This window comes from Hirundo rustica, chromosome Z (genome assembly GCF_015227805.2).
Source record: "Hirundo rustica isolate bHirRus1 chromosome Z, bHirRus1.pri.v3, whole genome shotgun sequence".
NCBI classification, from domain to species: domain Eukaryota; kingdom Metazoa; phylum Chordata; class Aves; order Passeriformes; family Hirundinidae; genus Hirundo; species Hirundo rustica.
Window position 1 is genome coordinate 7,173,316 of NC_053488.1, and position 27,007 is coordinate 7,200,322.

The window sequence follows — 27,007 nt, forward strand, 5'->3', positions numbered from 1 at the left end:
TTCTGCACTTATAAGACTGTATAGCACTATTTACTTACTGCATTAAAAAATACACTAACCTCAGATCGTGGAGTTCTGACCCTGACCCAGTTACAAGCATGAATTCTCCGGGATACAGTTGAGAGACGGTTAGCTCAGCATAAACTTTTCCTGTTGGTGTTAACATATGGCTTATATTTGTGGAACCCACCTACAGAGTAAAATTTGTGATTATTAAGAACGCAAAATAAAACCTTTGAATTCTTAAACATCATTAAATATATGATAATTTGTCTTCATTTGAAAAAACTTTTAAAAAAATATTTGCTCTGCTATGCCATAATAGGAGTGGAAAGATACACAACTGGCCAATCTCAAGTTTTAGAGTAAAAACTTCACTTTTTCCTTTATAGAAAAAAATGGAAAAATTTAAAATAAGATAAATCAAGACCTTTATAAGTATTTCCTAATTATGCATTACACAAGGCATTCTTTAGCTACATTTGTTTTCATGTAAAAAAAAATAAATCTCTGTTTAATTGACATGAATATTCTTTTTTCAGTCCTGTGAATAAGGTTTTAGGTCCCAAGAGAATAACATATGCTTTTCCCCTTACTATAAATAGAGAAATACTGAGCTTGCTTATGCTTGTGTGGCCCTGATTTATGAACGCTTTTCTATTTTTTGCAGTTGCTGACTATGAATCTATATCTCTGCACATTTGAATCAGATTCTGTATAGAAACCCAGCCCCTAGAGACAAAATTTCAAGTAACAGTTGCTTAGCAGTGACCATAAAACACGTGCATGTTCCTACATATATCATCCATAGAAACAGAAATGTGAATGTGCCATAGCTGTTGTGCTGGCCTGGTTCCAGAGGCAGAATTTAATCTCTGCTTCAATCATTCTGCTTTCACCGAATCTTGTCATAACACAGTCAGCAGCCAGATTCCACACAATGAGAAAGGAAAAGTATTTCAGATATTAATAATATTTTTCAGGTCTTATTACAGCTGTTAATTATGCCATAGTTTGGCATATTACAGGCATACAGTTGAATTTTCAGGCCCTGATGCTAGTCACTCTCAACCCAATTGCAATACAAATATATCTCTAGTAACTCCACTGGATTATTTTATGATGGAGACAAGCATGAATGGGACTAAAAATCAGGCATCCTAAATTACAGCAGCTGTGAAAGCTGGATTTTAAGTGGACTTGTAAATTGTACCTTCTGCTTTGCCACTTAACTTTCCCTTAGCATCGCTGACTAAACTCCATAGAAAGCACTTGGTTTGTTCTCATAACTTCCTGTTTAATCTCGATCTCCCTATACACAAATATATTCAGCAAGTACCATTCATGCCCATTGATGACTCAGTGACTCTGCCTCTACCCCAAACTAGATTGAAGACAAACTTTCAATTCAAATTGTTGTCACAATTTGAAATTTAAAATACAGTAAAAAAATATGACTATGTGTCAATTCAACTTCTTTTTTCTCTTACGACATCAATCTTGTGCCTTCTCACTGAGTTGATTTTAACCTTTCAGAAGAGCTTATTTATCTTCAAAACTATAGTCTTGGCAAACTTGCTCTTTCCCTATGTGTTTTCCCTTTGGCATCTGAAGCAATGAAAACTGACAGCTACTGCAAATACTTTGTGAAATTCTGTGCTGAAGTGACCAACCCAAGTCATTCTGCAACTGCAGGGTCACTTCAGAAAGGAACAATCTGCTTGCTGGAGGGGTATCTCTAAAGTTAAAGACACTACATGAGAGTGCTTGACAAAGTAGGAAATAAAAAGGACTCAGGACAAAAACCTGAAGACCAAGAATAAGAAATCCAGGGTAGTTTGCCACAGCATGCCATTTTTGGGCACAGGATCATACTCTGAGGGTCTATGAATAGCCACCCCTGAGAAGAAGTGATACATATGAGGTGAAAGCAGAATCTCCTGAATACTTGCAATCCTGCCTGCACCAAGCAGCCAGGTGTGAAGCAGAGTCAGTATGAGTAGAGGAAAACAGTGGTTGCACTTGAAAAAACAGGAAAAGCTGGTCCCTTGGGAATTCATTCAACTATGGTCAGGTTCCTTCCACCGATCTGCTCTGCTGCTCAAATTGCCACTGTAAAGCACAATTTTAGGCAGGCAGCTGCCAAGTTATTCTACTGTAAAAAAATTCCAGGTAGGATTCACTTGCATTTTTTAGGAAAAGATTTGAAACACAGGAGGCTGTCTGAACATAAGGAAATATTTTTTTACTATAAAGTGGCTAAGCATAGGAATCAGTTGCCCAGTTAACTCAAAAGCCATCTAAACACATTCCTAGGCAACAAGCTCCAGGTGACACTTGTCCAACAGGAGTTGGACAAGATGACATCCAGAGGTCCCTTCCAGCCTCATCCATTCTGATTCAATGATCTCTGCCAAAACGTACTTCTGTGTGGGGCTATAAACTAGTATAAACTCCAGTTGTCTGCTTTTAACTGAGCGCAATATATCAGAAACTTCTCCAAAAGATCAGTGTATTTGGTATCCAAGAAATACAGGAATTATATTATGATTAATTTTCCATATCTCAGACAGAGCTTGTCTAAGTGCTACATTACAACAGTTACCACTGTCCCATTTACCTTTGGAACAACATTTGCAAATAGATGATCAAGCAGCTTAACAGAATCTGTGCCTTTTACTTTAAACTTGCCAAATGGTGACAGGTCAATCACACCAACTTTTTCCATAACCTGTTTGTACTCACGACCCACAGGGTCAAACCAATTTGTGCGCCGAAAGCTGGGTCTGAAACAGAACATTTAGACACATAAGACACAGTTTAGAAATTTTGCGCTCTTTGCAGAAAAATGTAGTCTTCAGCTTTTTCAGTTTAATAATCATCCAAAAGAGATAGACTTTCCTAATTGTAGGTACCTTAACCAATATTTTCCTTAGTCTAACACAGCTGAGTAATTAAAATCCTTTAACAACACAGAAAGATATGAGTTGATACTATATCAACCACTTTGTATAATAAACCGTAAACTGTTCAAATGTTAGAATAAGTCATGGTTTGTCATGAGTAAATTTACAGCATACTTTGTTGATGAATCATTTATTTAAGTTTAAGGTGTCAAAGGTTTTATTTCTGAACAGCAAAGTATGTCTCTTTATTCCTTTATGAGCCTCATTTAGATTAGACTCCAATATCCCCACAGAAAATATTTATTTGCTGGAAACTCCCTGTTGCAGGCAGGTAACTAAGCAGGCCAGCATAGAGAAGAGGATAAAAAAAGCAAAGGAGATCGGGCTTCTCCTCTCCAGACACTTACATAGAGAGGAATCAGATTTTTCATGAAAACATTATACTCTGCTACTGATCAAATAGTAAAACATGGAGAAAAACACACATTTATAATGAACAAAATTTAAATTGCTTGGCTCTTACTATCATTACAATTTTTCAGGGAAGGAAAAAAATCAGTATTTCATTTACTTGTATCCAGTCTCATCTCCAGGTTTGTAGAACCAATGAGGTTGCTCCCATCCTGCATGGAATCCCATTGAACATTTTGACTTTAGCAAATCATACAGCCCACTGGTTCTCTCTGTTGGTCTCCCAGCAAATCTTTCTTCTTTAGGGTAACCAACTAGAAAGAGGGGAAAAAAAAAAAATACAAAAAAACCAAACTGAAAATCACCAAAAGCTATGGCATGCTAAGTTCATCACCCAAAACAGAAAACACATCTATAAACAGAGAAATCTAGATATGGGTTTTGCTGGAATCCATCTTCAGAACATAAATGTATTTAAAAAAAACCCCAAACCTTCTTACCAATGTTATTAAAGCCATAAGATTCTCTTGCTTTGGCTGCTGTGTATTCTGTAGTGGTCCACTTTCCATAGCGGTTTGGATCTACCTCTATCAGGTCAAATGGAGGTTCCCCCTCAAGGATCCAGTCACTGAGGTACTTTCCCATGCCACCAGCATGTATAATGCCATACCTTAAAAACAGGAAAATGTCCTGCACTGCAAAGTCTTTTTGTTTGACTTCTTAAAATCAGTACTAACATATACTACTAACACAAACCCCAAAGTATTTTAAATTTTTCCCTTTTTTTTTTCTGTTTTGTCCTCTTTTCAAAGGTTAAGTTCTGTATTAATGGATACTTCTACAGCTTCAGTCAGCAGCGGAATGTCATTGGTAATGTACAGTAGTTGGAGCTTAATGACAAATAATCATTAACACCAAATGATTTAAAACCTTTTAATGCCTTTATTACACCACCATGTCTTCAAAAATTTGCCAAAATATCTTTCTGTCTAGAAGATGTGAAAATTAATTCTTAATTGTTTGTGAAATGCTCCCATAAGCACAACAGAAAAAACCTTGAATAAACAGTAAGTCTGTCCCAAATCATGTTTAGATTAACATGCAGCAAATAAACCATAGACACTCATGCAGAATAATGAAGCTAAAACCATCTTAAATTGCTGGTCATCAACTTTGCAATCTGAATTTTCTGTCTTCAGTTAAAATAGGCAAGGATCTCACCAAGAAAAAAAGGAAAAAACAAAAGAATTACTTAATTCTAATGCATATGTATAAGAAGAATGAACTCATAATAGCAATGATATGAATATTATATAGTATCTTATCCATTGTTTGCTTATTTATCTAAATAAAGTAGAAACATCAAAAAATTGAGTACATTAAATAATTCTGCCAACAACAAGTGCAGTTCAGCATAAATATTCATACTCAGCACGAATTTCTACCACTGCAGTGGAGGCAGGAAGGATGAGTGCTTGCAAACTGCCCCTAAAGAAGAGTTAGCTATTGTGGTGCTTATTCAGTTAAGCAACTCTTGGCTATTATTCATGGGTATAAGCTTTGGTACCCTGAAAGCTTTCGATGCCTTCAAGTACAGCTCCAGATTAAACCTTAGCCAGTTTAGGTCTGCCTGCACCATTCACTGCAGCCAAGAGCAAAGGAGAACAGCAAAGGGATTGTGAGCAGTGACAGACCAAACACAATGAAGACTTTTAGCTTCAGCTGAAGACTGCTGAGTGATGGCAGAGTAACCCCAGGTGCAAGACTGTGCAGGGGAGGCTGCCTTGCTACTACAGGTACAACCCTGCAACTGGACTGAGGTCTCTGCATTCTGCAGTTTTGCAGCACTGATAGCACAACCCATTGATTCTGGTGCTCTTAGCTGGGCCTTCATCAGAGATTTTACATTACACCAGGTGCTCAAATCCCTCTTATCTCAGACAGGAAAGAGCTGATTGTGTAAATACAACCACTGCAGTTCTGTGGCACAAGAATGAAATATGTATTTCAGGAATAGGATATTACAAGTAGCTATGAAGAGTGGTACAGTGTAGGAATCTCAGCCTTCTTATGATGCAGACAGTATTTCCTTAATGATCATGAACTGGTTTTCTCCAGTTTTTCTTCTCTCTTTCCAATCCCTGACCGACTAACTCCTCATTGTGCCTGTCACATTCTTGTGTCTTACTTACAAGTTGTTGTGCCTCATGCACTTTCAAAGTCATTCCATTCCTATTCCTAGGAACTCTGAGTCTCTGTGGTTCCACACTGTGGTTCCTTTTCTAGTGTTTTTGTTCCAGGTTATGGAATGGCTTCACTGCTTTGAACTAAACTTTCTGAATAAAATCCTAAACTACTCTTGTTCATGTTTTCAAAGCTGAAAGTAACTCAAAATAGGAAATATTGAGCAACCTTAATAATAAATAGTGCTACAACTCTGCTAACTATACTTAACTTCTTTGCATGTTAAAATGCCTAGCAAGCTGCTAATTTTAGATAATAAAAATCCTCTAATCTAAAAGCACTAAGTCCTCTGTCACAATGTCCCTTCTACTTGACTGCAAGATAAGGATTTGCTAATGCACACAGAAAATTACAACACTGGTAGAAACTCTGCAGTGACCCAGAAGCATAAAACAGACAGTCAAAAGTCCCTGAAAAGCAGACTAAGTAATCCACTGACAGCCACATAATTACAACCTGTGCCTAAACATTTTGAGATTAATCAAACTCTTCAAATAAGTTGTTTAAAGAAAATAAAAAATATAACACTAGTCTTCAATTTTTTACATATGGAATTTGATTTTGATCCCATTGACACCAACAAAGAAAAACATGCTCCAAAGTCTGGCCACAGAGTAATGAACTTAAACAGTCTTTTTGGTGAACAAGGTCTAGGCAAACCGCTTTTGTAACTATAAGTTCTGCAAATGTTACTGAAAGATAACATTATTTTTTTAAAAAATCCAAGCAGCAAAGGTGAATACCTTTCACAATGAATCATTGCAAAATTACCAAGCCCTTTTATTTTGAGGGCCTCAGAAAGCACGTTAGTGATACTGCCTTATCTTATGATCTGAGGGTTTGTTTGGTTTGGAATGAAAGAAAACTGGAAAAAGCTGAGCTGGATTTTGAACAGCAAATTAGGCAATTGGAAAAACAATGTAAACAGAATGTGTTCAATAACTTCTGCTTGGAATTGTATTTGGTTCATTCTATCCATCTTGAATCAATGGTCATACAGAGACAATTAAAGAGACTCTGGCGTTTTAACACTGGCTGCAGTGAAGCCATAATAAATAAGATGTAAAACACATTCAAGAAAAACATCACAATGGGGGAGAGAATGACGCCAGTAAACAACTTATTTCTATTGTTGCAGTGCCCTCTTTATTTGGTTTCCTCTAATACCCAGCAATGTGATTTTTCAGCTCCACTTTCAACAGTCAGAAACACTGGATTTGTATACCCCTAGAGTGGTCAGTCACCCACTAAACTGGAATGTCTTCTATTTGATACCCTTTCAGTTCTTCACACAAAACTGTATACTGCACATTCATTTTTGTCCAACTTTAGTGAAACCACTTTTACATGCAACAAACTACTATAAAATACAGTGGAATTCACAGCAAGAAATAATGAACTGGAAAGTACACTTTCAAACCCAGTACTTTTGTGACTTTAAGTTGCTGCATAGACAGTACAAAGTACCACCATTTCTTGTTGCTTCATAAAGTGTAGCAGGTATTGGCCTCCAGATTAAAAGGAGGAAACAAAAATTACTGGGAGTAATGAAATATGAGAGAAGGATGATCTTACATTATAGTGGTTGTAGTTATTAAGACTATTTCTAATTACATTTAACACAAAATACGTGCAAAACAACTCCCAAGCCTATAAAAATGCACAAAGCTTGAGCTGACTACCATTTTAACAGCATGAGACAAAAATTGTCAAAAAGAACTTACTCACCCGAAACCAATAGCTACCCAGTAATTTCTGACACCCTGATGTGGTCCCACCATAGGAAGAATGTCTGGAGAATAGGTGATAGGACCTGAAATTGTGTTTATGATGTCTGCTTTTCTCAAAATGGGGACCATTTCCATGGCAGCCTCAATATGTTCCATTATTCGGTCTAAATCAGACTCAAAAAGTTCTTTTCCAAAACCTGCACAAATAATCGACTCTTACTATATATACTTATTTACATAAAGAACACATACATTTTCAATACAGCTATGGTATCTACATAAAATATAGGTATCAATACAACAGAGCTATTTACATCAATAAAGCTATCTATCTATATATATTAAAGTTTTATGGGAATAATCAGTGCAAAAGTTCAAGCCTTTGCCATCCTATATGGGAAAAATGGCGTGCATAAAAACCTAGTTACCTGCAGTACCAAGTTTATTTGTCACTGCAATTATACTATCCTTTATACATATTTGTTTAACCCTAAGGTCATGCAAATTCAACAATGAAGTAGAAAGGAAGTGAAGACACACAGAAACTTTCTTCTACATGAATAATACCCACTTATTTTCTCAATATGCCAATAATTTGAGGAGGAGAAAAAAGATATTTCCTGTATCTGCCTACAATTTCCACGAAATCATATGAATTTCTATGTATATTTAACCCTCAGTCTGGACTCGAAGCATGGCTGAACATCCTTATGCAGAGGCACTCGATGCTATTGGAAACAGTAAGTTCAAGAAGCTGATGGGGCTATCCAAAACTGAACCATGTCAACAGCCTTTTCTTAGGAGATGTGTTTTTTTAAAACAGCAATAATGACTTTGTATAACTTTCTGTCTGGAAGTGAATGGAAAGCTGGAGCCTAGATATAACACAACAATTTATAATGCTTTTTACTAAGCAGACGTATGACATAGGTTATTTTTGTATTCTATAAGTATCTACAGCTCCCTCGCACTTACATTCAAGCACAGCATTTTGTAGAAGACATTTTTTTTGCTGCTTCTGTTTGACAATCACATTATCTCTGGGGTATCAGTAAATATCCAGAACCCCTCTCAGCATTCTGGAGAGAATTGTAACTTAGAACAATTTCTGTTCAGGCAAAAAAGGCTATATATTGCAGATTTGGTGACTGCCTCTAATCATAACACACAAGCACCTCTTCAGAAGGTAGGGTAAGACTACATTGTGGTAGGCTTTTCTTACATTACATTTGTATTTCCATTATCTTTTATCATTAGAGTTAGAACTGTTCTTTGAAAAAAGTTTTTGCATTACAATCATGCATTGCAAATATTTTGTATTTTCCATCACATAAGGCAGCATGACAGCCTGGGATTTCTGCACATTTAAAATGTGTGCTAGTGCTTATTATGTTTAAAGATTTAATGTTCTTAATCACCTGGTGGAACTCCATTTGTTACCCATGATTCCTGCAGCTTCATTTTCTCCTCACTTTCGTATGGACCAAATAAAAGGCCATCCCTTTCTTGCCTTAGATAATATGACCCTTCTAAGTCACGAATCACGGGCAATTCTGTTTTTAGGGCTTTCACTTCAGGTATTGTTGATGTTACAACATACTGGTGATGAACAGGTATGAGAGGGTGTTGCAGGCCAATCATCTTGCCTATGTCACGGGCCCAGAAGCCTAGAGAAGAAAAGAAAAGAAAAAAAGGAAAAAAAAAATTTCAAACACTAATTTCAGTGAATGGAAAATGACAGCAAAATATTTGCAGTAAACACTGTGTGACAGGTTTTTTTTCCCCATACTTTTAATTTTCACTTTATTTTTCATATTATCTAGTATATTTTTCCCTCCATAATTCCATGTCCTTTTTTCCTAATTATGCTACTATATATTATTATAGTATGAATATATTAAAATATAATTAGTAAATTATAAATTAGGCTTCTAAAAGTTCAGAAGATAATTTAATTAACATTCCCAGAAACCCCATGGCTTATTTCAGTAAAGCAGGTCTGCAATGTACTCCTAGCAAAGTTAGAGACACCTAAAAACTAGAGTAAATTAACGCACATTGTAAGTATCAACTAAGCCTCTAATTATCAATAAAATGAGCTAGTATGCTTTACCAATACAGTCGAGTCCTAGCATCCCAACAGACTGAGGCAGTGCTTTTCAGGAAACTGACCTCAAGAATAGGAGTTTCTCCCCTCTTTCACATGCATCATGTGACTTGAATTAATTATGTCCCTCACCCAGCAATCAATTCATAATGCTTGAATTGGTGAATAGTCAAACGTTCTCTCCCACAGCCACCAAATTAGAAGTTCTGATACAGACTTGGACCAGAAAATGCGAGCAGCCATTCCTCTGCCTCCGAAGCTGGCTCAAGATCCTTCATGCACACCATGAGATAGAAGTTAGAGAAGACCTAATTCTCCTATGTTAAGGTGAAGTTGGTAAGGCACATTCACTTAGTGAGGCACCTGTGTCGGAATGAAGGCGAGGAAGCCACTTAACTGCCAAACAGTGGTTTGGGCTCTGCATCACGGCTTACACCTGCTGTGAGGCTGGAATGTAGCAGAGTTGGGAATCAGACAGGTACAGCTGACTGGTACAGCAGCTGCTCTAAGATGCTTTGAATATCCCTCGGCCCCACTCTCCTGACATATCAAGGAGCAGAGGCATCAAGAGTGGGAATGAAAGGGGAAAATCCAAAGAAATAAGAGTTTCAGTGGAGTCTGGGAGAGAGGGTTGGAGGAAGACAAAATGAAAGACAAAGAAGAGGTAGTAGGGCCTTGCTATATGCCTAAAAGGCTTTATGCCATATGGCACCAAGTAAAAGAAGGCAAGTCAGCCTGGTTCCTGTGTAACCAGCTGACTCCAAACTGCTTAAGACAAAATATCTCCAGCAAAATTTTCTACTTTATACAGCTGTCTCTTCTCCTAGGACATACACGTCATGCTGCCCAGCTTAATGTGCAACTTTTCTTTCTTTTTGCTATTTACTTGTCTTAACCAAATTCTCCAACTTCTCTCTTCAAATCCGTACTCTCCAAGACCTGGTCAAAATTTCTCAGTGCCTCAAGGACACCAAAAGGCATAAAAGAGCCTGAATAGTTTCACCTAGGACTCCCACCCATACCCTTGGGCACAGGTGTCCCATTCCAGGTCACCTCAGGTCCTTTAGAACCTGTCTGAGCTGGTTTGGTTGTGGGCCTGTTTACCACTCTGTCACAACCTTGCCTGTACCTGGCCATGGAACACATTGATCCAGACCCTGATCCGTGGACTACTTCTCAGCTTGACCTCAGCTCAGTCTCAACTCTACAGTCCTGCTTATTGATTAGTGGGCACCGTTCGACCTCGGTTACCGTCACCAGGCCTGTTCCTGGCCTGTGGTCACATTCCTGTCTTGGCCTCAGTCTGGCTCCACCACGATGGATCTGGCTGTGGATCATCTCCACAAGCCTGTCTGGAGGCCTGGGCTGTGGGCTGACCCCAGCTGCAGGTCCTGGGCCTTCCCTGCTCTGTCCCCTGTGCCCTGCCGGACAGAGGCCGTGCTGGCTCGGCCAGCCTTGTTACCCTTCTTGGCTCCCTGTCCTGTGGGGAGCAGCTGGCTCATGCCGCTTGCTGACATTAACTGGGAACACATCCTCTTACCTCTGGCATGGCTTAAAGCCAGGACAATTAGAAAAGCTGAACTGGGCTGTGCAGGTCTTGTGCCATTCCCCCACGCCAGGATGGACGTCAGTCTCTTATTTAATATTACGAACCAGTGTCAGGGTGTAACACCCACAGTTTTAAAAAAATGTGAAGTTTCCAAGGAAAATGTTTCCTGTGGTGATTCACTTAACAAGTAGTGACAGACAGAATCACAGAATCACAGAATTTTTTAGGTTGGAAGAGACCTTCAAGATCATCAAGTCCAACCCATCTCTAATACCTCAACTAGACCACGACACCAAGTGCCACATCCAGTCTTTTTTTAAACACTTCTAGGGACGGTGACTCCCCCACCTCCCCAGGCAAGCCATTCCAGTACTTTATCACTTTCAGTGAAAAACTTTTTCCTAATATCCTATATTAGAGATATAGCCTATATCTCCCTTGTCGCAGCTTGAGACTGTGTCCTCTTGTTCTGTCTGTTGTTGCCTGAAGAAAGAGACCAACCCCCAGATGACCACAGCCACCCTTCAGAAAGTTGTAGAGAGTAATAAGGTCACCTCTGAGTCTCCTTTTCTCCAGGCAAAACAACCTCAGTTCCCTCAGTCGTTCTTCATATGGCTTGTGTTCCAAGCCCCTCACCAGCCTCATTGCCTCCTCTTGATGGGCTCAAGCATCTCAACGTCCTTCCTAAACTGAGGGGACAGAGCTGGACACAGCACTCAACGTCCTTCCTAAACTGAGGGGACAGAGCTGGACACAGCACTCAGTGTCCATCCTAAACTGAGGGGACAGAGCTGGACACAGCACTCAATGTCCATCCTAAACTGAGGGGACAGAGCTGGACACAGCACTCAATGTCCATCCTAAACTGAGGGGACAGAGCTGGACACAGCACTCAATGTCCATCCTAAACTGAGGGGACAGAGCTGGACACAGCACTCAATGTCCCATCCTAAACTGAGGGGACAGAGCTGGACACAGCACTCAATGTCCCATCCTAAACTGAGGGGACAGAGCTGGACACAGCACTCAATGTCCATCCTAAACTGAGGGGACAGAGCTGGACACAGCACTCAATGTCCATCATAAACTGAGGGGACAGAGCTGGACACAGCACTCAATGTCCATCCTAAACTGAGGGGACAGAGCTGGACACAGCACTCAGTGTCCATCCTAAACTGAGGGGACAGAGCTGGACACAGCACTCAATGTCCTTCCTAAACTGAGGGGACAGAGCTGGACACAGCACTCAAGGTGTGGCCTCACCAGTGCCGAGTACAGGGGCAGAATGACCTCCCTGCTCCTGCTGGCCACACCATTCCTGATCCATTGGCCCTCTTGGCCACCTGGGCACACCCTGGCTCATGTTCAGCTGCTGTCACCAGCACCCCCAGGTCCCTTTCCTCCTGGGCACTGTCCAGCCACACTTCCCCAGCCTATAACGCTGCAGGGGGTTATTGCGGCCAAAGTGCAGGACTCGGCACTTGGACTTATTAAACCTCATCTTAGACTCTGCCCATCTGTCCAATTGTTCCAGGTCTTTCTGCAAAGCCCTTCGTCCTTCCAACAGATCTACACACGCTCCCAGCTTAGTGTCATCTGCAAATTTACTAATGAAAGACTCCATGCCTTCATCCATGTCATCAATAAAAATATTGAACAGAGCTGGCCCCAGCACAGACCCCTGAGGGACACCACTGGTGCCTGGCTGCCAGCTGGATGCAGCACCGTTCACCACCCCTCTCTGGGCCCGGCCATGCAGCCAGTTCCTAACCCAGCACAGAGTGCTCCTGTCCAAGCCATGAGAGCTAAGGCAAAGCAGCAGAGGAAATCCAGCATCACGTTCAAGAGATCTATTCAGCTAAAAGGCCCTGCCCAGACAATGCTAGAAACCAGCACCTGTTGCAGTTATCATATGTAGGGCTTTTGCTTCTAAATGGCACCTCACCATTTGGAGGAAACTCAGTGCCAGGACACTTGTTATGTCAATTAAAATGGTTGAGGAATGATCGTGCTATAATCACATAGAGTGAGTGATCCAAAACATCCTTTAAGGCTAATGAAACATGACTTATGTTCTCCTACACAGAAGGCAATAATAAAAAAAATTAATAAATCTGCCTTTCTAGCACATATGCAAGGGTTTCCTTCATTACATGTGACACATGCAAATGTGGATTGAAGTAGTGGTTAACAATCTTTACAGAACTTCTTTTGATTTGGGCATTTCCATGTCACCTACAAGTAAAACTATTTTAAGGTAAGGTCAGCTAATGATCCATAGGGGACAGGAATAGTTAAAGCAGCAGAAAATTACGTCTTTGAAACAGCTTTGTTTCCTTCTTAATAATAAGAAATTTCTTAGCAGTTAGATTTTCAGAATAACATTACAAACTCACCTAATTTTAAAGTGTTTTTCAGTAAGAGACAAATAGGTTTGTTTAAAATAAAATTTTCAGTACTGTACTTTAAAAAAAGTCACACATGATAAGTGCTTTTTTAATTGCTTAAAATAGCAAAAGGTGACATTTACTAAAAGAAAAATATTACAGTTTCTTTGTTTAAGGTTTTTGAACAAAAACAAATGACAAAAGGAAGAATATATTATTTGAAACAAAATTCTCATTGGAAGCAGATGTCTATCACACATAGTAGAGGTAAATGAAGGCGTACATTATATCTCTATGATATTAGTGAAGATTAAATTGTAGACAGTGCAAACATCTGATGCTGAAATATTTAGTGGTAGTATTACTTAGCATATGTGCTGAAGTATGTCATCTGACTATTTCTTGGTTTTGAAAAAGAAAATCTTCTACCACTACACATAAATGGTTGTATATATAGTGTGTACATGTCTGAAAATACATGCTTATATACACACACCCACACTGTACATTTAAATAAATACACTATTTCTGGAGACTTTAATCAAACATTCCATTATAAATAGGCTGCAAATAACTTCAGCAGGCTCAGTACAGTTACTTCATGTCAGAGATTATTTACTATGCATCTGCTTTCCTCTAAAATGGAAATCTCACATAAGGAACAGCTAAAGATTGGTTGGAACTGGTTTGTTCCAGTTCTGCAGCAGATGTCAGTTGTGGGGTGAGGCAGGGAGGGGGAGAGGGAATGTAAAGAGCCTTCTGATGTATTTTTCTCTGCAACATGAGCCTGAAACTATACAAGCCATGATCTGTAGTGGAATGAGGCAAGGCTGAGAAAAAGAATGAATGTTATCTAAGAAAACATTTATAAGAGATATGTGTTATACAGTATTGATTTTACATCATTAGCCAGAATATTAAGCAATATGTGCTTCAAACATCCATTTTGGCTGAACAGTTAACTACACAGGAGAATTAAGTAAATATATCCTTGATTTAATAACTTATTTAATAAGAAAAAAGACTTATGAAAAGCTCACAAGGGTGTATTCTACTATTTGCAAATAAGCCCTGAAAAGCATTTACCAGAAAACCCTGCCTAATATCAATATTGATATATTAGTCAAAGAAAGATAATTACACAACAAAAATGTAAGAAAATTACTACATCTGTGATACTTCATCCATATGATGCAGAGCCAATAGGTAGGAATGAGTGTCTAGAAGTTTGTGGCCTAAATAAATCTGATTGCCAAGAGAGCTGCCTTTCTCTTTCATAATCTTGGATCTCTCCCAGACCAATATATCCACACTGTGTAACAAATGACATAAGGATCTTATTTGTAAGAGCTTGTGATTTTGTAACTGAGTGCTGTTCCATAGTTCATGCCTGAAAGATATGAACTGTCAGTCCAAAGGCAATCAAATATTGACACCTCTCATTTTCCAAGTGCTTGACTTTGTGATCTATTTTTTTTTTTTTTTATTTGGTTTCCCTGTTGGTGTGGTTGATTGCCTTCTAAAAAGCATATTAAACTCCTCTAGTCCTCCTTCTCTCCAAAATTCATTATGTGACACTCATGAGCAAGCTTAGAGCCTCAGAGACTTGTTATTTTAGCAAGCATATAGCAATAGCAGATGATCACCTATGTATGGAAGGCATATATAAGAAAGTGCACTTTTCAATGGGTTTTCCAGTAGGTCTTTACTGAGCCTGGAACGATTTAACACAGACAGGGCTGTCTATATCCCAGACTCTGAAAGAGTAAAGCACATCCCCTGAGAGTCCAGCTGTTTGATCCCACTCTCTCTAAATTTCTCTCTCTTTTTTTTTTTTTTCCCTGCTATCTCAAACTCTATTCTTACTCCAGTTCTTACATCCTTCTTCAGCTATTTTCTTACCATGTGCCAGTCCGTCTCCCTCATTTGTCAATTTCTGTCCCAGCAGCCTTCTCTACATTCCAACCCACTCCCATCTACCCTTCTCTTTCTATTACATATTACACCAGTCTTTCATGCTCAAACAGCTCGGTTTTCCACTCAGTTTCACATACAACCATTCCTTGAGTATCCTTGCAAACCATTTTGTCTGAAAAGCTCCTAGCTTCAGTTTTCTTAATGAAACATATCAGATACCTCCCCACTATCTCTCCGGTGTCATCCCCACTGCTGCCATTCCCTCCCAATTTGAGCTTCCTTATTCAGCAAGTCCTGTATCATGTAACTGTTCCACTTGCTGCCAGTGCTCCCAAACACCTCCAGAAATCTTTCCAAGGCATTTTGCTCTCCCAACCTATTCCCTTTCCAGCCCAATTCCTTCATCATTCCAATTGTCACCTGTGGTATTCCACCCATCAACAAGAAGTGTCCCTGTCTCACTTAACCACTTAATTTTATCTGCATTGCACTAGAAATAGGTGATTTTTTTTTTTCTGTTCCACTGCAAATATACCAAAAGGAATATAAAGACATATTCTTGCTCTCAGTTCACCTGTCCTATCTGAGTAAGAAAGTCAACCTGAGATATCACAGCCTCCCACTGCAGCCTGACTATTCACTGCAATGGGAACTATGCCGGACTAACGCCCTAAAAACCCAGTCTGAGGCAGAATCAGCAAGACTTTAATCTATATGGTAAATATTCAACACGTATTCAAACAACTGAAAACCATGAATCTTTTACTAGAAAGCAGAAAGCATACTCCACATAAGACCTGCCAACCATTTCACCAATAATATATTTTTCTACACTTGTATAAATCAGTATAATAATAAGTGAGTAAGTTTTTTGGACTTATTAAGTTGCTCAGGAAAATAAACACAAATCCAAAGGACACTTGCCCAACAGTTCTTTGGAGCAGAAACATCAGTTTGTCTTCTTTAACACAACAATAACATTTGCATATGTAAATACAAGCTCCTTTGAGTTAGGCAACTTTTATGACATACAAAAAGTGCACTGTTAAGCCAAACGTGTTTAAAATATTACTCAAAGGACAACAAAAATCACCTGTTTCAAGGATATGTGATAGAGTCAAATCTTAGAGAAAGATCATAGTGAAATAGGCAAGGTCAAATCCTCAGTCTCTTTGAATGAACAAAGAAGATTTCATATGCACATTCCATCTCCCTTCCTAGGTATGTTTCATTAGATTTTAGAGGACTGCATGCACAGTTCACCTGTTGGGCACTGAAAGAGGCTCCCCAGAGAAGTGGTCACAGCACCAGCCTGTGACAGTTCAAGAAGTGTTTGAACTGTCAGGAATATAGTGTGACTTTTAGGGATGCTGCTGGACAGGGCCAGGAGTTAGACTCCATGATCCTTGTGGGTCTTTTCCAGCTCAGGATATTCTGTGACTCTAGACCTGGACTCTCGCCTACACAACTTATTGTAGACCAGTAAAGGTCTCTTTTGCTACCAAAATGCAAAAAGACAGTCTAATGACAAACTGCTGGAGACAAATCAGGGTAAACATTTTTAATGCCTGCTCAAGGGCAATTAATATAAGAGCTAAATTTTTCACCATACTGTGAAGAAATATGTGCAAACCACAAACTAAGAGAATGCTCAAAAACATATATATTCCTTATACCCGTAACCCACACTATTCAGTACAGGTGCTTTGTGTCATCTAGCAAGTAAATCTGAAAAGCACTCAAATGCTTCTGTTAAATCCTACCTGCAGCATTCACAATTCTCTTTGCTTGAATTATTCCAAGTGGAGTTTCAACTTCCCATGTCCCATCTGATCGGGGGTTCAGATTAGTCACTTGCACAGGATAATTCAGTTGAGCACCATATTTTCTGGCTCCTGCAGCCAAGGCCATAGTTAGAGAATAAGGATCAATATGACCATCTCCAGGGTTATACAGGCCAGCTAAAACCTAAATGGAGGTAAAATGCCCCAAATGAAAGAAAGCAAAATTTATCAAAATTAGATAGTTTTTTTTAAAAAAAACACTTTCTTTCTTGAACACAGTAAACGTTAAGAAGTCAAATTTTTGAAACACATAATATCAGCCTTTACCCAACTTATGAGAGTAAAATTGCTCAGATCTCCCATGCAATCAAAGGTTGCAATGCTTTAATACTATAATATTATAGACACAGTAAATAATAGTATGTACTCTAACACACAGTATGCACTAAAATTCACAAAATCTCGTTTTAGGCTATGATACATCTTTTTTTCATTGAAAAACAAGAATCTGTGGTACAATTTGTATAAAGAAATGAGACAGTACATGTATATTTCAAATAGACCAAAATTTAATTGCAATGGAAGTTATAGTTCATAAAACTTGCTTCTTTACCTTATCCATGTTTAATAAGGGAAATAACTCCTGCACTTTCTCAGGTGTGATTAAATATTGCTCTGTTGGGTGCCAACCAGCACGAGTCATCTGGTACTTGAATTCATCCACCCTAGTAGGGGTTGAAGCAATTCTGATACTGCCAGGCTGATGAAACCCCACAGGCTAAATCAAAGAGAAATAGGAAATTACTGAAGGAAACTTTACTGATTCCCATATATGAATTTTCCTGTGCTAAGGGAAGTCTACAGGAATTTTTCCACTAACATCACTAAGAAAAAATCAAGTAAGTTATGGGCCCTTGAAGGAAGAGGCCTTAGATACAGACTCCTAGAGAAAATAATTTTTCAAGAAGTTATCAAATTAACTTCCTAAATTAATGCATACTATGTTCAAAACAGTTGAAAGAGGTGTTTATTGAATGCCATGACACATTCATTTTTACTTACAACTGGTTAGCATTTGATATATACTCTCAGAAAAATAGAACCAGATAAGTCTCAAAAATAAGTATATATGATATACTTTACTTTAAATTCTATCATCTGCATGATTTCCTATTGAACGTATTTAACTAAGCACCTTTATAAACACAATGAAAAACCACTTGCTGTTTTTGTCTTTTTAATAAATTAAACATCCTTATAGAGCTGGACGCTGAATGCTTACTTTTCTTCACCTTTTCTATGTTATCTCACAGGACAATGATAAGGCTGAATAAGTCTTTCACTGGAACTCACAATGATAATCTGATGTGGCAGCTTATCTAGTTGAGTAGCAGAAAGAAGAAAAAAGCATTTTATGACAAATACAAAAATATCTGTCATATATATTATATAACAAGTATTTTAAAAATATAAAATTTGTAGACTACTACGGTGAGGTGCATTCAATTTCTGCTGCCATCCAAAACAAGAAGTTTAGTAAATAAAATCTATAAGGCTGAGAGATGTCAAATGAAAAAGATGACTGTGTTTTTCCACATATCCATTCCTTAAGTCACTAAATAAAAACACGTCTCTGAAAGGCAAAAATTACAGCATTCTTCTGTACAGACAGCATAATATTACATGAATTTTTAAGTGGACATATTTGAGGCAGGAATGTATCATAATCTATCTGTTCATTCCAGATCCTTGATACTATTTTAGCTCCTTTATCAAGTTAAATTTGCAGACCCTCTGCTGTATCTCGAGATGTTCTATGAGCAGTATTTTCCTAAACTGTAGAGGGATCTGGGAAACCATCGATAATATGTAGTGACTAGGCAGGAAGAAGAATGTATTTCAAGAAAAAGGTATATACTCCTACTTCACACTGTTGTCAACTACACTTTTTTGTAAGACTACTGCTACAATCGGTATTGCTCTGAATTAGCACCTCAAAAGTTAAGGGGATTACCTGTCCAGTCTCTTCTTCCAGCTTCTCATAGAGTTTGATGCTGTAAGCATGGATTTTTTTCAGGTTTATTCCAGGATGAAAATAAGTAGTTAAACCAGCCTCAAATAAGAAATAGGAACAACATAGATTAGAAATGCAGTGTTCTTTCCTTCCTTCCAACTATCATCTAAAAAGGAGCTGCCATGATACTGTAAAGAAAAACAACACATGGATAGAGCCAACTGCTACAAAAATAAAAATAAAGTCTTTTCTCTACTACTGCCATTTCTGCTGTCTGCACAGGTGTTTTCCCATACGTCTTTTCTCACCAAATTTGCCAACCCACGATACTGTTTCAGTTGTTCTCTCCTATCTTAATATCTCAATTCATGTACAATATCATGATCTAGTGCACCAGATTACTGAAATGCCCAGATGATCCAACAGAAAAGAGTGTAAAATGAGTAATTTGTCAGTATCACATTTTTCAGTTGTATCTATAGTCTATTCATAAATTTGACTCTATGTTTGGCAATGTTCATTACCTCAACAATCTCTGTTTAACAAGTGATCACACAAACCTACAGGAGGGAGATCTGTCTAGTAAGGACCCCACCAAGCAAAAAGCAGGCATACTGGTTTCAGGAAGTGCCTGGGTTAAATTAATAGTCTTGAAAAAATATTCCTTGTTCATTTCTTATTATCATATTGAACCATTAGCATCACACAGGACACAGCTGAAGACTAGATAGTTGACTGAATGTGATTTTTATCTCATTTGAACATGTGTGTTCATGTTGTGAACACATTTGTTTTTATTACCTTAGACTAAACCCCAGGGCTGTTTCACTGCATAGTTTTTAGATAAAACATATTTGTTTCTCAAAAAACATATTCTAAAGGCTCTTTTTTAATGTGTATACAATGAAGAAATAATTTAGGCATTGAAATATTTCAAATTTTTTAGTCATGTACAATGCCTAAGAATAATTAATTTACTTCTACCTGCAAACTCTGTTATCTAATTTTGGTTTTACTGTATTTTTTTATTTATACAAATGTTTTGTGGCCTGTTTTTCTTCCAAATGTAGTAATGCATCCTTCAGATGTAAGGAAATTCCAATTTAGTGGTCACTATAAGTGTAGTCATTTTGAACTAAATGAGTCACAAATCATTTGCAAGTTAGTTACAAACCCGTGTCTATTCAAGAGCATTTCATTGCAGGAATTAAATAAATACTTCAATCTCTTACACTTTCAAGTGAAGAAAAGAAGTTTATACACACTTGAGGCCCTTTGGGTTGAGATAATAAATGTTTCTGATTTCAAGACTGCAGCTGGCAGACAACTATATCCTGATTTCATTATATAAAAATTAAGATAACAAAATCATAAGATAATTATAATGAAACAAAAAACTGAATGGGTCCTCAGGAGATTTCTCTTAAATTCCATATTCAAAGCAGGGTCAACTACAAGATCAGGCCACATTTCTCAAGATTTTTTCCAGCCTGGCCTTTGAGAACCTTCAAGGACAGAGGCTGCTCTACTTTCCCAGCTACATATGGAACTTTGCATTAGGCCTTGTTAAATTCCATAAAACTGCCCTTTCATCATTGTAGGCTGCCTAGGTCCCCCAGCATGGCTGCCCTGCCCTTGAGTGCAGTGACTACTACTCCCAGTTTGGTGTAAACTTCCAAAGTGGATGAGCATGTACTTCATCACCTACTCCAAATTACTGATAAAGATATTAAACTGGATGGGTCCCAGGACGGATTCCTGTGGCACTCCACTTATTTCCAGGATTTGGGTAGAATATGACTCATTCACCAGCACCCTCTAAGACCAGCCATTCAAAGAGCCTTTTAATTTTCTAGTTGTTCAGCCATACAGACTGTAACATCTTCAGTTGAATACGTGGTTAGTGTGGGAGAGGGTGTCTAGTCTTGCTAAAATCTAGGTAAGTGACATCCACTGATCAATAATTTCATAACAGACATCAATCAGATTTGATCTTACATGATTTATTCTTGGCAAATTTGACTGTTCCAAATCACATTTTTTCTCCTTTATGGACCTGGGTCTCATTTGATGATTTTCTGAAGAACTGAACTATGGCTAGCTCCTCTGCTCAGTCCTTTGGGTTTTCAGAAAAAGTCATACGTACGCCTTTTACCAAATCTCTGGCACCTCCAGCAATTTAAATAGTCTTTCAAATGTGATACATATCTGCCCTTGAGATGAACCAGCGGCATTATGGGATGCAGCCTGTCTGATGAATTTCTGCATGAGGCCAGCATATTATTAGCCCCATGAAGGTGTATCAAGCTCTGAGGACTGCCAGTAATTGCCCAGAAATGGCTTAAGAATAATAAGTGAGAAAACTGATTGGAGGTGTTTTGAAAAAGCAAAATGGTTTAATTAAAGAAAAAACAACAAACTATGGAACAAAAGAATAAAAGCAGTGCAAAGTGCAGTGAGGTTCTTCACATCTGCTAAGACACCCCAAAAATGCCCCAAGAGTCTTCTTGCTCTCTCTTAAGTATTCAAGGTTCTAGGAGAGAATTTTGGCTTGCTGCCCAGCAGGAAATATCTACATTCCTTGAGGAACAGCTCAAGGGTCCAACAGGTGCTTTTGTCCCGGCACTGAGTCAATTACAGTGAGAGGAGCACAGAAGTTTTTTTTCTTCTTCCTTAGAAGTTCAGGGGTAGGGCTTAAACTCTTCTCCTAATATGGGAACACCTGCTGGGGTGTGGGGGTGCACTGCAACACCTGCCTGCTCCAACACATGAGCATGTGCCAAATTACTCCAGTAATCACCGGTTTGGTCCTCACCCACTGTCAGCAGCTACTCTTCTCCTTTAAACCCGAGGCCTGAGAAACTGTCAGAGAAAACTGAGGCAAGAAGGCACTGAGATCTTATTAGTGTACACTGTGACTGGATTATTCCCCTCATTCAGCAGCAGTTACTTATTTTCATTTTTCAGCCCTTTACTATTAATGCAACAGTAGAAGCAGTTCTTGTTGTTTTTCATTTTCCTTACGAATCTTAAATGTAATTGGGGTTTGGCTTTCCAAGCTTCCCCTCACTTGCTCAGGTAACTTTTCTAAATTACCTGATTTGCAGCTTTTTCCTGCTCTATCGCCAGTATACTGCATTTTTCTCTGGAACACAGTCATGAATTCGCTCTGGCCTAGCAGGGTACCCAATGCTTCCACATATTTTCCTGAATTTCAGAGTGAACCTTTCCCGTAGTTGAAGAGATTTTCTCCAGGCTTTACTCCATTTTTCTAAGAGATTTTGTTATTGTATATAAACATGATCTGGAAAAATAATTTAAAGAATGGCCACTTTGCTATGAGAATTGACACAAATGTTTTAAAGCATTTTTATAGTTGAAATTTTAAAATGTTGAAATGTTCAGTTTTTTTCTATTTCAATCAGTTTCAGATTTTGTTCTAATGCCGTTATTAAATTAGCTTTCTGGAGGAAAGTGTTATTAACACTGTTATACACTAAATTCTCTCTTTTTGCAAGTGTGACCAAATTGTAACAAGTTATTATTTGAGTTGTGCTGTGCTTTACTGTCAGCAGCAAAATCAATGGCATGTTGCAAGAAAAAGTATAATAGAACATTTATAGTAACTTGCTCTGTTACACCTTTCCATAGCTTGTAATATAAAAATGTGCATATTTGTCGTGCTGTTTTAATAGCACACATAAAGTCAGCCCGAGTTATCTTAGACCCAAGAAGTAAAAGAAAGTTTTGGCAGCAATACCAGGAGGAATATGAGCAATCTGAAACACAATCCTGAACTCTGGCAGAACTGCCTGCATGGTGAAGGAGGTAAAATGTGGAATAGTGCAGCCCTGCAGTCAGCCTGAACCAGACTTGAAACATTTGCGTCTGCAGGCAATGTGCTATGTGCTATTTCAAGTCTTAACAGTATGTGTAATTGTCATCTGTATTTAGTGCTGTATCACTGTGAGGAAAACACTGATAAATACACAGTATCTGGCATAGCAATGAACACACATTCACAGTTTCGATCTTTCTACTCATCTGAAACAGACCATCAACTTTTTCATCTTCAGACAAAGCCCTCTAATACAGAGTTCAGTGAAAAGATAATATGTAGTTATCCATTTTAATGTGGCCCATAACTAGGTGCCTTGCTGTGTTAATTGCATAAAAATTCTTCTAACAGGCGTCATGAGGCAGCTCTCTCAATTGTGGCAGTGCAGGCATTTTCTCTGCTGAGCTCCAGGTTCCTCCTTACCTTTGAAACTGACCCTCGCTGAGGGCTCCAGTGCTGCACTCACTGAGAAATGTGGGCAAAAGTACTGGAGGAAGGGTTGCTTTGACACTATTGTGAGCAGTAAGTTAAGGTGAGTGAGTGAAACAAGGGCAAAGGAAAACATCCAGCAACAACACCATTCATGATTGTGGTTCCTTATTGAACTAGGGGATTTTTATTGTTTTTTTACAAACATTGTTTTGTATATGCACTGGGCAAATAGAATTCAGTCTGTGCCTCGCTCCCATACTTAAGTCAAAGTACCCTTTGAATATTTTGTACTTATGATTCAATACACAAGATCTGATGCTTTGCATGGTGTTGCTCTGTTTGCCAAACTGTTTTTGAGACTGTATGGCAGTCTCAAAAACATACAATACTGAATGTTGTTTTTCATTCCTACATACAGCATGTTTTCTTTTGTTTTGTTTATTGAAAAGCAAGTAAAATTAAGTATACTACCTATACACTGAAGGCAGTGATTTTTTAAATTTAATTCTTTTACAATTCTTCTCTCAAAGAGCCGCCAAACCATTAAACATCTGCACTAAGATGAAGCATTGCAGACTTCAGACTTCCTCCTCTGGGAGAATATGAGAACACAAATAAAATATAATACATCTGAGTCTTAATTTGTCCTCCTTAATTTGTCCCTGAAGGGTAGATCATCACATAAATGCTCTGTTGTATTAACAGAGTAGATCTACGGACATCAAACTGTTGGGTTTCTGCTCTTTTGTGTTGCTACACACACAGATAACAATCTCCCAACTTCAGTTAAGAATAGCTGGAAATGAATGGGAAAAGCATCTATTGCTGTATTATTGTGGCAAGCTTTATTTAATTTTGTTACATTATCTACTCCAGATATAGATTCAGAAAATCTGTAATTACATAAATGCACATTGTGAACCAGTATGACCACATCATTAACATTACTAAAGGAGGTGTTGCTACCCTGGCATTCTTAAATGTATGTCTTTTTAGTTCTTTTCCTTAGAACGCAGACAAATATTCAGGCTTAAAAAACTCAGTGTACATTTGTTACCTTTGCTCCTCCAAGACTTTATGTAATGTCAGCAATGGCAGGAAAGAAAGTGAGGGAATAAAAAGGTAATGAAACTTCCACTACCATTATATACACAAACTCGTGTTAATCTGAGAGATGAACAAAACATTTCTTACTGCATGCCAGGTAGATCCTGCAGTGAGCTCAGATTTTTCTAGCAGAACAACATCCTTCAAGCCAGCTTTAGCCAAGTGATAGGCTAGACTCACACCAACACAACCACCTCCGATGATCACTGTGTCTGCTCTGTCTTTCCCTAAGGAAGGAGATGAGGCCTCCTTACTAAAAAAAAAAAAAAAAAAAAAAAAGTACAGACTGTTAGAAAAAAGCAATTGGACTTTTCTCTATCTCTTTTGTTTACAGCTTCAACTGTAATACATGTGGGTTTCTGCTTGGGAGTTTAAATGCATGGCTTAAAACCTAACCTGTTCATTCATATCCACTTTTAAAGTAAATGCTCCTTGAGGGTCATATAGCTAAATAATAGTAATAAAAAGAAAAAACAAAACCAAACCAAACCAAACAAAAACCCACAAACAAATTACAAAACAACAAAACCAATTTGCTTCCACTTGCAACTGCAAATATTATTTATCTAATATATTTATTTATATGTAGATGCAATTTCTCAAAAAGAAGCTGATATCTAACATAACAATGTCAAAAACCTGTCTTTTCTGAAGTGCTGTATGTGCAATTACAAGGCTTTAAAAAATATTTACTCAGCAAGGCCACCTAATAAATTTCTGAAACCAATGCTAGTAGAACACGTCAGTAGTCATGAAGAATGAAGCTTGGTACTTAGTTTCACATGCTGTCTATTTTGCCGTGTTCACAGATTCACAGAATATTCTGAGTTGGAAGGTACCCACAATGATCACCAAGGCCATCTTTTAAGTGAATGGCCCATGCAGAGATTCACAACCCTGCTGTTATGTGCACCATGCTATAAACAACTGAGCCATTCCCAGAGTTTACATGTCCTACTTTGCTTAAAACAGAACTTAAAATTATGGAAACAGGTTTTTGTCAATGGCCCACACCTGCTAGTCCACACTGTACTTTGACTACTCGAGTTCAGCATAAACTAGAACTGCTGCCACAGGCAGCCCTATTCTTCTGCAAGTCAACCGAGCCTCCGCTCCACTGCCTCATCCACAGACAGCCAAGCAACAAACTACGTGTGGAAATTCATCACAAATTTTTAACAAGTAATTTTTTGGGAGCTGAGACAAAGTAGGATGTATTATTACAGTAGCACTACAGACTACCATGAAACCACAGTATCTTTCCCTTCAGGACAGTTAATCAATACTCAATTTTATCTCTCCTCTCCTCGTACACTTTAAACTTCTCTGGCAGCAGACTTTCTAATGTATAACTAGTCTTCTACCGCTTCCACTCAGAAATAAAAGCTACTAGTTTTATGTCTTATGAATGGAGATCTTAAAACATTTTAAATTCAATTGCAAGAGGAATGTGCACCATGCTTATACCCTAGGAGGTGGTGGAAGAAAAGTAAAATAAGTGGCAGCACAGGACACCACAGGTGTTCTGGTGCACCGCACACATGCATGGGTTCTTTTTTCTGATTATATATTAATTTTTGCAAGTTAACAGTAAGCTGTTTAACAGCCAGATGTGCGACACAGCCGCTCCACTACTGAATTTTGAGGTACCCGGTAACCAAGGACAAGCATAAAGACTTTCCTCATTGCTCTTTTTTGCTGTGGATTTGAGATCTCCTCAAGTGCCTTTCAGCTTTTTTCAAACCTTTGCCCAGGAGCCTGGCAAGAATCCGGGGTTCACCTTCCCAGTGAACTACAGTTCACCCAGATGTTTGATCCTGCCAGTTAAAACCGGTCATTATTTGCTTATCGGTATGGCCCAGAAGACAACAGAAGGGACCTTGCTACACCAGGTCAGCAACGCACCCCGGGCTGGTCCCGGCTTTGGCGCAGCAATGCGAGGTGCAGAGAGGCCCCTCCCGGCCACAGGTGCCCCGGCCGGCCCAGGTGTAGCGGCGCAACCGGGGCTGGCTCCCGTCACCAGCGCCTTTCCTGCGCATCCCCGACAGCAGCAGCACGGCCACCACTGCCCCCGGCCCCTCAGCCCGGTCCCCGCCCGGCCCGGCCCGGCCCGGCCCGCACTCACCGCCCCTGGGCGCCGAGGGGCCCGGGCCGGCGCGGGGGCCGCAGCCGCCGCAGGGCTCCCCGCAGCACCGCGCTCATCTCGCGCGCAGCAGGGATGAATGGATGGATGGATGGACGGATGGACGGATGGACGGATGGATAGATGGAGAGCGCTGGCTCCGCGCCGCTCTCCGCCGCGTCCCGTCCCGTCCCGTCCCGTCCCGGCCCCGCCGAGCCCGGCCCTCCCGGAGGAGGGCGCCGGACCGCCCCTTGGCTCGGGGGCAGCCCTGAGGGCAGCCCTGGGGGCGGCCGGGAGCCTCCGGACCTGGGGGGGAGGGCGCGGAGCAGCCCCGGCCGAACCAGGGCGCCTCGCGGGGTCAGGGGCCGGGCCGGGCCGGGCCGGGCCGGGGTACCGCCCGCAGCGCTGCCCACAGCGTCCCGCCTCCTCCTCGGGCTATAAACGCGCGGTCGGAGAGCC

At 39.4% G+C, this 27,007-nt stretch overlaps 1 protein-coding gene across 1 annotated transcript in view; it reads right to left on the reverse strand.

Annotated features, from left to right (window-relative positions):
* The window catches only part of DMGDH (dimethylglycine dehydrogenase), a 40,216-nt gene extending 13,588 nt beyond the window's left edge, over positions 1 to 26,628 (reverse strand). The window contains exons 1-11 of the mRNA XM_040089687.1: positions 26,552 to 26,628; positions 24,514 to 24,679; positions 19,050 to 19,148; positions 17,649 to 17,813; positions 17,015 to 17,219; positions 8,710 to 8,958; positions 7,290 to 7,488; positions 3,818 to 3,987; positions 3,478 to 3,631; positions 2,621 to 2,786; positions 60 to 190 (exon numbers count right to left, since the gene is read on the reverse strand). Of these exons, the coding sequence (XP_039945621.1) occupies positions 60 to 190; positions 2,621 to 2,786; positions 3,478 to 3,631; positions 3,818 to 3,987; positions 7,290 to 7,488; positions 8,710 to 8,958; positions 17,015 to 17,219; positions 17,649 to 17,813; positions 19,050 to 19,148; positions 24,514 to 24,679; positions 26,552 to 26,628 (1,781 nt within the window). The remainder of the gene's footprint in view (positions 1 to 59; positions 191 to 2,620; positions 2,787 to 3,477; positions 3,632 to 3,817; positions 3,988 to 7,289; positions 7,489 to 8,709; positions 8,959 to 17,014; positions 17,220 to 17,648; positions 17,814 to 19,049; positions 19,149 to 24,513; positions 24,680 to 26,551) is intronic.
* Positions 26,629 to 27,007: the final 379 nt, after the last annotated feature.